Source organism: Engystomops pustulosus, chromosome 6, assembly GCF_040894005.1.
Source record: "Engystomops pustulosus chromosome 6, aEngPut4.maternal, whole genome shotgun sequence".
Lineage (NCBI taxonomy): Eukaryota > Metazoa > Chordata > Amphibia > Anura > Leptodactylidae > Engystomops > Engystomops pustulosus.
Genome location: NC_092416.1, coordinates 29,560,333 through 29,573,477, shown reverse-complemented (window position 1 = coordinate 29,573,477; position 13,145 = coordinate 29,560,333). Strand labels below are relative to the sequence as shown.

At 45.7% G+C, this 13,145-nt stretch overlaps 1 protein-coding gene across 12 annotated transcripts in view; it reads right to left on the bottom strand.

Annotated features, from left to right (window-relative positions):
- The window catches only part of RAP1GAP (RAP1 GTPase activating protein), an 86,090-nt gene that overhangs the window by 19,562 nt on the left and 53,383 nt on the right, over positions 1-13,145 (bottom strand). For 8 of the 12 annotated variants that reach the window (XM_072155370.1, XM_072155367.1, XM_072155369.1 and 5 more), the window contains one exon: positions 4,040-4,130. The exons of 3 other annotated variants lie outside the window; for them this stretch is intronic. Coding sequence is in view for 1 of the 9 variants with exons in the window: in XM_072155364.1 (XP_072011465.1) it covers positions 1,043-1,105 (63 nt within the window). In the remaining 8 variants the exon portion in view is untranslated. Of the gene's footprint in view, positions 1-1,042; positions 1,179-4,039; positions 4,131-13,145 lie in introns of those variants that run through there. One more of the 12 variants, XM_072155364.1, reaches the window with a different exon arrangement.

Below are 13,145 nucleotides of genomic sequence, written 5' to 3'. Positions count from 1 at the left end.
GCAGGTCACATCTTCTACATGATCTGTACTCAGAGAGTTATCACTGTGTTATCTGTGGTGTTACATAGGACTGCAGGTCACATCTTCTACATGATCTGTACTCAGAGAGATATCACTGTGTTATCTGTGGTGTTACATAGGACTGCAGGACACATCTACTACATGATCTGTACTCAGAGAGTTATCACTGTGTTATCTGTGGTGTTACATAGGACTGCAGGACACATCTACTACATGATCTGTACTCATAGGGGCGCATGTATCATAAGTCTGGCTTTTTAGATACTTTTCTTGGCTTTCCTGCTGGTCAGATGTATGTTAACGTTTTTTCTTTATTGATACATGTGGCGTTTGGTGTGTAGCAAATGTGACTTTTTAAAACAAAAGTTGCAAAAAGTTTCCAAAAGTCGAAAACAGGGGCAGCTGTAGATTTGCGCAAAAACATGAGACTTTTCACATCTGGATTAAGGTAATAACTCAGGAAACAAACTAGAGAATGGCAAATTTTAAAAGGAGACCGTTTTAGGTGCAAAATGTTGCAAATGAGCACAAGAACCAGGAAAAGTCTCAAAAATCAAAAGTCAAGAAAAAGGCAAGCCAAAGTGTGATACATGTTCCCAATAGAGTTATCACTGTGTGAGTAGAGTTATCTGTGGTGTTACATAGGACTGCAGGACACATCTACTACATGATTTGTACTCGGAGAGATATCACTGTGTTATCTGTGGTGTTACATAGGACTGCAGGTCACATCTACTACATGATCTGTACTCAGAGATGTCACTGTGTTATCTGTAGTGTTACATAGGACTGCAGGACACATGTACTACATGATCTGTACTCAGAGATATCACTGTGTTATCTGTAGTGTTACATAGGACTGCAGGACACATCTACTACATGATCTGTCCCCAGAGAGTGATCATTGAGTTATCTGTGGTGTTACATAGGACTGCAGAACACATCTACTACATGATGTGTCCCCAGGGAGTTATGCCTGTGTTACATGGGACTGCGGGTGATGACTTGTGTCTGTACTCACACAGGACGCGTCCATGTCCCCGTCCTCCTCTCCCCGGGACACTCCGCCGCTGCTCCCGGCCATGGTGCGGCGCTCCCCGGATCCCGGCTGCTGTGTGTTCCGCTCCGTGCAGCCTCCTCCCCCTGTACAGATGGGCGGAGGCAGGAGGCAGGTACACGGCGCTGTGCACGGGAGAACACATCTGCTCCAGGGACGAGGGGGTTAAAAGATGTCCGACTCCTCGGGACCCCTGTGAACAGGTGGCTGCACAATGTGACGGATCTGACAGGAATTATCTGCAACACTGTAACGAATCCGATGCTGGGACCTGCCTATTGCCCTGAACTAACACCAAAACCGATTCTAGAACGTTCTATTTATAGCGCCCCTCCCCCACAGCACCTGTCATGTCAGGGGGAGGTGAGGGGTCACTGCCTAACTTCTCAACCCCCTGCACCCAACACAGAAAGGGGAAAGTCTCATTTAAAAATTATGGAAAATTTGGGTGAGTACTGCCATGGCCGCCATTACCGCCCCTCACAGTCTGAATACTTGATGATAAAAACTCTGGAGTCCATTGGTGTCTTAGTTGTGTGACAGCTATAGGGTCACACATGTCCCGGCCCTGTGTAGATTGTTGTGACACTTCTGAACATGTGACAAGAGGGGGCGACACAGAGACCGATGCTCAGCGGGTGGGGGTCTGGATGGGGCCCCGGGGCAGTTTCTGGTAGGTGGCAGGGGTGTGGTGGATCGGGTTCCCTGTCCTGGTGTCGGCGGTTCAGGTGTCACACGCGGCTCCTGTTCTCCGCTCCCATTGTCTGAGAATTGTCCTTCCATAATAGAAGCGACAGATGAGACCCTGCAGCCAGGCGCTCGCATGACAAACAGCCGCCCCAGCGCTCTCATATCATATGGGGGAGAATTAGGGTAAACTGAGCCAACAGCAGTCAGATGGGGTGTAAAGAGGGTCTGCATACAGGGGTTTGGGGACAGTGGTCAGCACTAGTCTGAGATGGGGAGTGCTAGAAGAGGATGGCTGAAAGCGGTCCAGCGCCAGAAGAGGATGGCTGAAAGCGGTCCAGCGCCAGAAGAGGATGGCTGAAAGCGGTCCAGCGCCAGAAGAGGATGGCTGAAAGCGGTCCAGCGCCAGAAGAGGATGGCTGAAAGCGGTCCAGCACCCAAAGAGAGGGGAAAATAAAGTTGTCTGGCACCAGAAGAAAGAGGGGGGAGGGAATTGACTAGCACCAGAGGAGGATGGAAAGGAGTGGTCCAGTACCAGAGGAGGATGGAAAAGGAGTGGTCCAGTACCAGAGGAGGATGGAAAAGGAGTGGTCCAGCACCAGAGAAGGATAGAAAAGGAGTGGTCCAGCATCAGAGGTGGATGGAAAGGAGTGGTCCAGCGCCAGAGAAGGATAGAAAAGGAGTGGTCCAGCACCAGAGAAGGATGGAAAAGAATTGGTCCAGCACCAGAGGAGGATGGAAAAGGAGTGGTCCAGCACCAGAGGAGGATGGAAAAGGAGTGGTCCAGCACCAGAGAAGGATGGAAAAGGAGTGGTCCAGCACCAGAGGAGGATGGAAAAGGAGTGGTCCAGCACCAGAGGAGGATGGAAAAGGAGTGGTCCAGCACCAGAGGAGGATGGAAAAGGAGTGGTCCAGCACCAGAAGAGGATGGAAAAGGAGTGGTCCAGCACCAGAGGAGGATGGAAAAGGAGTGGTCCAGCACCAGAGGAGGATGGAAAAGGAGTGCTCCAGCACCAGAGGAGGATGGAAAGGAGTGGTCCAGCACCAGAGGACGATGGAAAGGAGTGGTCCAGCACCAGAGGACGATGGAAAGGAGTGGTCCAGCACCAGAAGAGAATGGAAAGAAGTGGTTAAGCACCAGAGGAGGATGGAAAGGAGTGGTCCAGCACCAGAAGAGAATGGAAAGGAGTGGTCCAGCACCAGAGGAGGAGGGAAAAGGAGTGGTCCAGCACCAGAAGAGGATGGAAAGGAGTGGTCCAGCACCAGAGGAGGAGGGAAAAGGAGTGGTCCAGCACCAGAGGAGGAGGGAAAAGGAGTGGTCCAGTGCCAGAAGAGGATGGAAAGGAGTGGTACAACACCAGAGATTGGTTGGTGAGGAAGAAGAAAAGGAGTGGTCCAGCACGAAAGTAGCTTGGGGAATACTGATGGACGAGTCCAGCACCAGTCTGAGTTATGGTGCTGGATTAGGGTCACTGAGTGGGTTAGAAACGCAAATGTGCAGCTTCTGGAGAGACGACTGTACTGCACTGTAGGAGGGGGTTTAATTTGCTTCTCTGCGACTTGAGGCACTTTCTTAAAATACAGAATAGAGAAGTCACAATAATGTTCATCTTTTCTGAGTGTAAAAAAAGGCATGAAGGTCACAGAGCAAGGAGAAGACACTGCGGCACGTGGTTTTCGGAGGATGCAGACTCCTGTTATCAGGGAAAACTTGAGGAGTGGTACAGCTCCTATTACTTCCCCTAAATGGCAAGTCATCTAACTTTCCTAGCCTCCTGAAAGGCAAAACTAATTTTACATTAAAGGGGTCTTCAAGGGTGCCTCAACTGTATTGGCATTGTTGTTCCTGTTTGGTTTCAGGAAATCTGGGCACACATGAAGATATCAAACAGAACATGCCTGGAGGTCAAGTGCAGAGGCCAAGTCATATATGACAGCGCTGGGGCCAGTCCCAGTGTGTGGTGAGCATCTCATACCAGTCCTAGAGGAAAGCCGAGCCCCGCTGTCACTCCTGGATAAACACTTTATTGACTTGTCTCTTTCTCAAGGGTCTCCAAACTGGAATCAGATTTTTACAGTAACAACCCCTGCCTTTTTTCACATATTTTGTTACTTTTCATATTGTGTTTAGTTGATGGTTAGAGGCAGATTTTTTTGCAGTTAGCACAGTTAGAGACACAACCTGATCTGCAGGAGTGGACATCAAAACTCAGACTGTCAGCATGCAAAACTGAGCGTGCAAGCCAGGGGGCAGCATGCAGGGGTTCATCTTACCTTAAATTGGGGAGCACTTTCAAGGGGGGTGGAGTTGGCTCTGGATAGATCTAGGGTGTAAGAAATGAGCTGACTTTGCCCGTCATGACGCCTGAAATTGAAGAGGAAGTAGAGAAGAATATGAGATCATGAGATGGAAACTAATGTCATCACGTCCCTTACCCTGCAGAGACAAGCAAATTGATCTACTGTAAGTTCCCCTAAATGTTTGGCGCAATCCAATATTCACAATGTAACGCTTTTATGATGAGCAGGTGCGGCATGTGCAGGGTTAATCCTGAGCTGCTTAATGTTCTAGGATTGGGGAACACGGTGCAGCTCCAGGATGCGGACATCCTGCTTGCTCGTGTAAAATGCGACTGGCAGGAATTGTTAGCTCATATTAGATTACATGGCCCACACCTCAGCTACCAAACACCTGTACTGAAAATTGCATTAAAGGGAACCTGTCACCTGGAATTTAATTTTTAGCTGGTGACAGGTTCCAGAAGCCGCTGCAATGAGGAGTTTAAAAATGCCTCAATGTTTCAGTACTTTATAAAAGTATATTAGAGATTACCTAGCACCCTGCCCGCATCATCCATTGAGTTATGGTGGGGGTGGGGGGTAGTCCCTGCCCCATCACTCGCCCCTCTAACTTCGCCTCTCCCCTGTTCACTACCACTGCCTTCGTCAGCTAATTGAGGAATCGGACTGGGCCCATTGTAGCTGATCCCCCCCATGACTAACTCGACGGTGCTGGCAGGGAGCCAGGTATTATCTAATATACTTTTATAAAGTACTGAAACAATTTAAAATGTTGACAAACTCATCATTTTAGAGGCTACTGATACCTGCCACCAGCTACAAATGATATTCCTGGTGACGACACCCCCCAAACTTCCATGTTTTCTTATTAAAAGCCAGGTCACAATGAGAAACAATAAGAAGGAAGCTACATTATACTGAAACATGTCCTGTAAACCCCACAGTCCCCTCTAATTTATGATGGAGGCTGCACGTGCACCATTCTTACTCTCTCTCTTTTTATGGGGGATGCAAGTTCCCCCACTCTCTTCTCTCGGGAGTCAAATGCGGCACCAATCCCAAGTCCTCTTGTGTGATGGAGGCTGAACGTGTTCTTATGGTCAAACACTGCAGTTTTTACATGCAGCCCAGGTTGTCTCCCCAGACTCTATTGCCCCATGGTCTTGCCGGGGGCTGCAATCCCTCTGCAGTCTCTTGAAGGAGGTTGTACGCTCCCTGTGCACATCTGATAGCAAATACATGCTCCCTGCACACTTTTGAAGGGGGCTACATTTCTTTTTTTTACTTTATAGGAGATGCCTATATGTCAAACTCTCTTGATGGGGGCTGCACGCTCTCTGTGTTCTCCTGGGGGGGTGGGTTAATCCACTCCGAGTTTTCTTCATGGGGGAAGCTACATGTTCTTGACCCCCTTGATGGCAGCTGTATTCTCCCTGGTGACATCTTATGGACCAGTGATGGCAAACCTTTTAGACACCGAGTGCCCAAACTACAACCAAAATCCACATATTTTTGGATGCCAATGCGACAATTTAGGTAGTTACTTATTACTCCTTGCTCTGTTACAGGTTTAAATCATATAGGCACCTGAGGACACCAATACAGTAAAAAGACGGAGAAGTTCAGATTATCATTGTAGCTTCCTAACAGGTTTCTGGGCTGCCTGGGACTGCAAGAGGCCTTGAGTCATGAACTCTGCCCTGGGGTGAAGCTGCGGGCGCCCATAGAGAGGGCTCTGAGTGCCACCTTTGGCACCTGTGCCATAGGTTTGCCACCACTGCCCTAAGCCTTTTGAGCTTGATTGCAACCGAACCTTCTGCACCCCTTTAAAGAGGTTGCCCACTTTCAGCAAATAATCGATACTGTTTGTGACAGGAACATTTTTCAATATACTTTCTCTATCAATTCCTCAAATTTTTCTAGATCTCTGTTTGCTGTTATACAGGAAGCTTCTATGTTTACTTCCAGTGTATAGAAATCTGTCCATGGTCTTCTGATGGAAACACAGGTGCACAAGCCATTACTATCACAGAGAGGTATCAGAGCCGTGTGTTCCTAATGGCTCCTGTACCTGCATGTCCATCACAGACCACGGGCAGTGTATTCACGGCGGCGGTCGGGTCCCGCTGCATGGAGAGGGCTCACGGGCTGTAACACGCAGCACCGATCGCAAAGCCTAGGATCGTCGACGTCACGGGGAGCGGCGATCCGTCTCCATGGTAGCCTCGGGTCTTCCGAAGACCCGAGGCTATTTAGTTTTAACCCCTTCATTACAGTGTGCCGATAGCACATTGTAATGAATGAGGAGGAAAATCCCCATATACTGCCATACTGTAGTAGGGAGTGTGAAAAATAGTAAAAAAAAAAGTCTAAAAAAAAAAATTAAATAAAAAACCCCATAAAATTCTAATCACCACCCTTTCCCTAGAACTGACATAAATATAAATAAGTTAATAAATAAATATAAACAGTTAAAATCATAAACACAGTAGGTATCGACGCGCTAAAAAATGCCCGGTCTATCAAAATATATTAACGTTTTTTCACTGCGTTTAACCCCGTAATGGAAAATAGCGCCCAAAGTCGATAATGGCACTTTTTTGCCATTTTGAAAAATATAAAAAAAATCTATAAAAAGTGATCAAAGGGTCACACAGTCCTAAAAATTATATCATTGAAAATATTATCAAATGTCGCAAAAAATTACACCACCCCCACCCCCGTACACCAAAGTATAAAAAAGTTATTAGCGCCAGAAGATGGCAAAATAAGAAAAAAAAATTTTGTACAGGAGATTTTAATTTTTGTAAATGTATGAAAACATTATAAAATTTATGGAATATTAAATACATCACTATGAAGTGCAATTTGTTACACAGAAAACAAGCCGTCACACAGCTCTTTATGTGTAAAAATAAAAAAGTTATAGATTTTTGAAGGTGGGGAGTGAAAAATGGAAATGAAAAACCAGGAAAGGGTCCTTAACCGGTTAAAGCTGGGCTGTATATCTCGCCTTTTTCTTTAGGGGGTTGTTAGCTCCCCATGTTCTTTTTCGTGTTGCAGGCTTCGCACACACATGTCGCTGGAGGCCTCCGTCTTACGGCCACACATTCAGCTGCTGATTTGTGTATTTACCTTTTCCCGGATATTCATTCCCTCTGTAAATAAACCTGCACATGCAAAGCGAGTGTGCGAGGCCTAACGCACTGAGCTCTGCTACATGCAGCCTGGAGGTTGCGGATTTCCTGAACAGGTTTCGTACAGGAAGGTTTTTTTTATGGCAAATATTGTCAGGAGAGTCGCCTGTACTACACAACACCTGCTCATACAACCTGCCCAACGTAGTGGCAGCATTGAGCTTCCTGGGCACATGGACATATAGAGGGGACCCAATATAATTGTGCCAGCCAAAGCATGGGCATCAGCAATCACCCAATAAGAACCAATTAGTGTCTGGATCTGGATTACCCTGGATTACAGTCTGAGGTATGTGTCTTGGGGTAACAGATCGATATTACATTAGCTGCAGAAATTTCCATTTATCTCAAGATCCTGACTATGGACCAGTTCACACCTGCGTTCATCCTATTTAGTAGCTGCTGTTTTTGGAAATAACTATATGTAATTTAGGGCTCATTCAGACGTGCGCTTTTGAGGTCCATATGTTATCCGTTTATTTTGCGGATGGCATTGTGATCCATAAGTCAATGGGGCAAATTTACTTACCCGGTCCTGTCGCGATCCCCGATCCGAACGGATCCGAAGATGAAGTCCGGCACGATTCACGTAGCTCGTGCACCCGAGTTCCTGCATCCGTCGCTTCCCCTTCTTCTTCCCAGTGCATGCAAGTGTGTGTCTTGCGACACAATTTAAAATCTTAAATCCTGTGAGTAGTCTGAATCCGTTGGGTTGTCCAACGGCCCGCCACCCGATTTGTGTCGCGTGCAAGCAGGCGCCGATGCGACAAAATCTGATCGCACAATCCCCGGCACGATGCGGCGCAGATTGGAAATCCTCGGAATGTCCGACTAAGGTGCGGCCGCAGGGTCTTTAGTAAATGAGCCCCAGTTTATCCATAAAAAAAAAAACAAAAACGGTCGGTCCACAGATGACATCCGTTTGTGGTGTGTTTTTTTCTCAAATGTTGCTAGGTAACCAACTGGGCAGGCCAAAAAGTAGATTGGAGACCCATCCGTTTTTTTTTGGGGGGGGGGGACCGGATGTGATAAAAAAAAGGATGACATGCGGATGCGAAAAAAATGGTTGCGGATTCAATATGGACTGAACACAGATATCACATGTCCGCATTTTTTGCAGATGCGCGGCAGGTGAACCGTCTGAGTGGACCCTTAAAACGGATGTCTGGACGGATCTATCAGTAGCAAAGTATCTGTTTTTTATTTTAATGGATGCCTTTAACGGATACTTTGCTTTCTTTAAGTGTCATTTTCCATTACCCAGATTTTATAACCATTTTTTTTCCCTCCATTTAACGCATGGATAACGGATCTGACCGTAACGGATAACATCAAATTTACATTGATGTCAATAGGATTTTGAATTGATACATTATTCCTCTGTTATTCCACCATTCTTTACTTTTTTTTAATGGAGGCAAGGTGAATTTTCGCCTTAGTCATCCGTTATTAACTTTGAAAAATGGCAACCTGAACGCAGGTGTGAACTGGTCCTAATACAAGCAACAAATTTCCAGTCACAGAAACCTGCTGCATGTGGACATCCCTGCCGGTTAGTATTCCCGTCTCTCTGGTAATGAAGTTTAGTTAATTAGCAGATTGCAGCAATTGTGTTGCTAGGAGGGGAGCAGGTACTGAAGCCGAGATCCGCAGCCAACCAGATACCTTGTAACATCACAGAGAAGATCTCTGACAGATAGAGGGAGATCATGGAAATCAAGGTGTACTGTGCAAAAGCAGGGGGGACATTTGATCTCCTAATATTAGGGTGCTACTGACCGGAGTAAAGTGCACATCTATTACTTCCTATGACCGTTCTGTATGATACTGTAAATGGCCAGAACATGCACCGAGTCCGATTACATGGTACTGATGTCTACACGGCGCCACCTAGTGAAAGTGTGGAGTCAGTAAAAAAAATGCAAACATCTAATATGATCAGAAATAATAAAGGGTATATACAGGTAAGGAGACTAACCACAATCATCAGGTTGGGAGAAATTTGCCCTATATCAGTATACATATATATGTCCTATACAACTACCAGCACGAGAGACCACTATAAATATTAAGGATTCCTGAATCAATTGGAATAATTGTGGTATCTAAACACCAATTTGGCATCTGATCCAGCAATACTACTGGAATGCCACACCGGCACAGGTCAATATGAACAACGAGCGGTCCCATAGAGCATTAATAATTAACAAGATGCCAGGTCGGGACGATTCTTGCCGCAAGAGCTGACACTCTACACATGGAGAAAAGTCTCTAGGATACTAGAGGATATGATTGTATAAGGAGGAACTGACCTGATCTCTTCTTCCAACCTCTCGGAGAATGTCTGCAGCACATTATTTCACATCATGGCTCAGCACCTTGTTTTCTAGCTACTTGTTTTGCTATTGTCTTGGCATCCCCAAGGAGCAGGGCAAGCAGTAAGGGCACCAGGGAGCAGTCAAGAGAGAGATTTCACTGCTTGGAAGTCATGCCAACAAGCTCATCTATGCCAGCCAGCAGCTCAAAGGAGGAAGGGTGCGATTACTTATCTGGGGTGCCCTAGTCTGGGTCGGCTCCAGGTTTCATTAGGCCCCTGGGCGATAGAGCCTAAGTAGGCCCCTTTGCAGTGGACTCACATGGCAACATTAAAAATTCAGAAACTAAAACAGTTTCCCATTCCCTAAAATATTTGTTGGTTTATGATACCAAGCAGTCCCCTCATGGTTATTTTATATAAAGCCCCCCTCCTCCCCTATGGATCCATTAGATACAGCCCCCTCACCCCCATTGATTCTTTATGTACAGCCTTATGTGGGCCCCCCCCCCAGATCCCTGGGCCCCAGCAATTGGCCGGGTATGCCCAGTGCTAGCGCCGGCCCTGGTCCTAGTGGTTTGCCATCTTTATCCGCACCCCTTCATGCCATTCTCTATGCTGTTATGGCCACTAAATTATTAGCTGCACCTCAATATTAGAGCTTCAGCAGAGAAGGACAACCCCAAAACCCCTTATATCTTCCCATGTAGTATATATGTCATTGTTCCTACTGGGGCCCTTGAGAGCTCTGGTCCTAGGGCCGATGCTGCAGCCTCTTCATATTAAAATATTCCAGAATTTCCCATTTGTGATCCATCTGCAGGATTCTGCACGTGGCTTTGACCTCATCATAGCATTGACCCCGAAGCTTGAGGCCACGAAGATGATGCGCTCAGTGTGCCTCACTTTAAAGATAATGCAGACACCATGTTATTTCCAGAAGAAAGGAACGTTCTGCTCGCGCTTAACCCTTCGCCTGCCCAACAATATGCAATCACGTCCCATCCCTGCAGGGAGGTTAAGAGCAGCACAGCTGTTTGAAGTAAGATTCTTTTAAGTGTCCCCCTCCCCAATTTCACGAGACGCCGTGTTCTTTGAGTGATGAAAAAGACCATGAAAAAAGAGGAAGAAGATGAAAGTGGAATCTAAGAACCAAGACGGAGACCCCTCCAGTATATGAGGAAGTTTCCATACTATAAGATTATGTGCAATCTATAGAGCCAAGACCCCCCCAATATAGAACTATCTCAAGATATGAGTCAGAGCCCCATTACATATCTTATATTTAGGCTAAACCGGCAAGACTATATGTACCCAGAGCTTCATACATCTGCATGTATCCAGAGACTAAGGACATGCAATCATATGTACCATTTTACAGGAGGACAGCATGGCATCATGCCCCCAGGGGTAAATTCTTTCTGCAAGAGGCAGAGACACAACAGTTGTATAATGAGAGTCTAATGGGATGCACCACAAGAATCATCCATGAATATTTCACAAGGTATGAATCTGCTTAAAGGATTTTTAGATGAAAGACACTGGAACATCTAGTAGATAGTAAACTAGGGCCCAAACGGCAGGGGGCCCCAAACCTTAATCAACAGAGCAGTCAGAAACTGTCTACCATACCGAGCTCCAACCGGCAGATGAGACTATAGAGGAGATGTCTCCTTTATAGACTGCTCTGATGCCTGTGGATCAGTATAGTAGACATGTGAAATACTAGACATCTGTCAACAAAGTTGACATCTACCATACAAAGCCCCATGCAAAAGACCAGCTGGGTTATTTAACGTATCTTGATACATTTTTTAAAGTATTGCTATTTCATGATTTAATTTATTTACTTTGGATGGGCACTCTGATGTCTATCATACCTGGTCCCTCACATCAGAGCACCCTATAGAGAAATGTCTTCCAAACCTGGTCCTACACATCACAGCAGACTATAGAGGAGGCATCTACCATAGCTGGTCCTACACATCACAAGAGACTATAGAGGAGATGTCTTAACTACCTGTTCCCACAAAACACAGCAGCCTATAGAGGTAACATCTGCCATACTGGTTCCCACATATTAAAGCAGCTAGAGAGGAAATATCTTCCATACCATGTCTCAATCCTTAAACCAAAGTAATTAAAGAGGTCTACAGATGAGACCAACCCAAAATTGTAAACCTGGTCCCTCACATCAGAGAATCCTATAGCGGAAACATCTTCCACACCTGGTCCCTCACATCACAGCAGCCTATAGAATAGAAGTCTTCCATAACTGGACCAACACATAGGGGCAGCCTATAGAAAAGGCATCTACCATACCTGGTCCTACACATCACAGCAGCCTATAGATTAGACGTCTTCCATAACTGGACCAACACATCGGAGCAGCCTATAGAGGAGGCACCTACCATACCTGGTCCCACACATCACAGCAGCCTATAGATTAGACGTCTTCCATAACTGGATCAACACATCAGAGCAGCCTATAGAGGAGGCATCTTCTATACCTGGTCCCACATATCCCAGTAGCCTAATGAGGAGACGCCTACTATACCTGGTCCCTCACATCACAACATACTATAGAGGAAACATCTACCATACATCAAAGCATCAAGAAAGGAGAAATCTTCCATACCTTGTCTTAATCCTTAGACCGCAGTAATCAAAGAGGTCTACAGAGGACAATTATCATCTGTGCAGACTATATATGAGATGTATTCTTTACCCGACATAACTTTTTTAAAGCAGACTGTAGAGGAGACGTCTACTATACCAAGACCCTATCATCACAGCAGGCTTTATAGCCCTTCTCTATAGGCCGCTGTGATAATTATGGTACGGAGGATACGTCAACAATACCAAGTTCCAATGATGACTCCTATAGAAGAGAGATGTACCATGAAGATCATAATTATTCCAGTAGTCTGAAAAGGAGATATCTACCAATATAGCAGCCTATATAGGAGACATCTATCATACATAGGCCCCAATCATCCAAACAGGCCATATGGTAAACATCTACCATACCGAGACCCCAATCCTCAAAGAAAGGCTATATAGGAGACATCTATCATACGTAGGCCCCAATCCTTAGAGAAGGCTATACAGGAAGCAATAAAGAAGATACCTAGAACACTAAACCTTGCCTAAAAGAGAGATGTTTAACATACTAAGATTTTAGTAACATCATTAAATATAATATATTAGGGGTGGCCCTGGGCTGCATGAATATTATAGCCCCTACAAGTCTGAAATTCACCTCCTACATATGGTACTAGAAGCTTCTTAGGAAATGGAAGATGTGTCCCTTCTGCTGCTTTCAATCTGCACTTTCAGGACCTTTGTGGGATCTTCAAAGGTCCCAAAATGACTCTTGTGTACATGTGCATTGAGACAAGGAAAAGATGTACGAGGATTTCATGACTGCGATTTCCAGAACCTAATCCTGTTTCATTACTAAAATTGATCAACACTAAAACCCCTTTGAGACTACCGAAAAGTCAATATGCACCGCAGTATGGAAAATACAGTGCTTTGACCTAGTGGGGCTTGTCTTCTTGAAGAG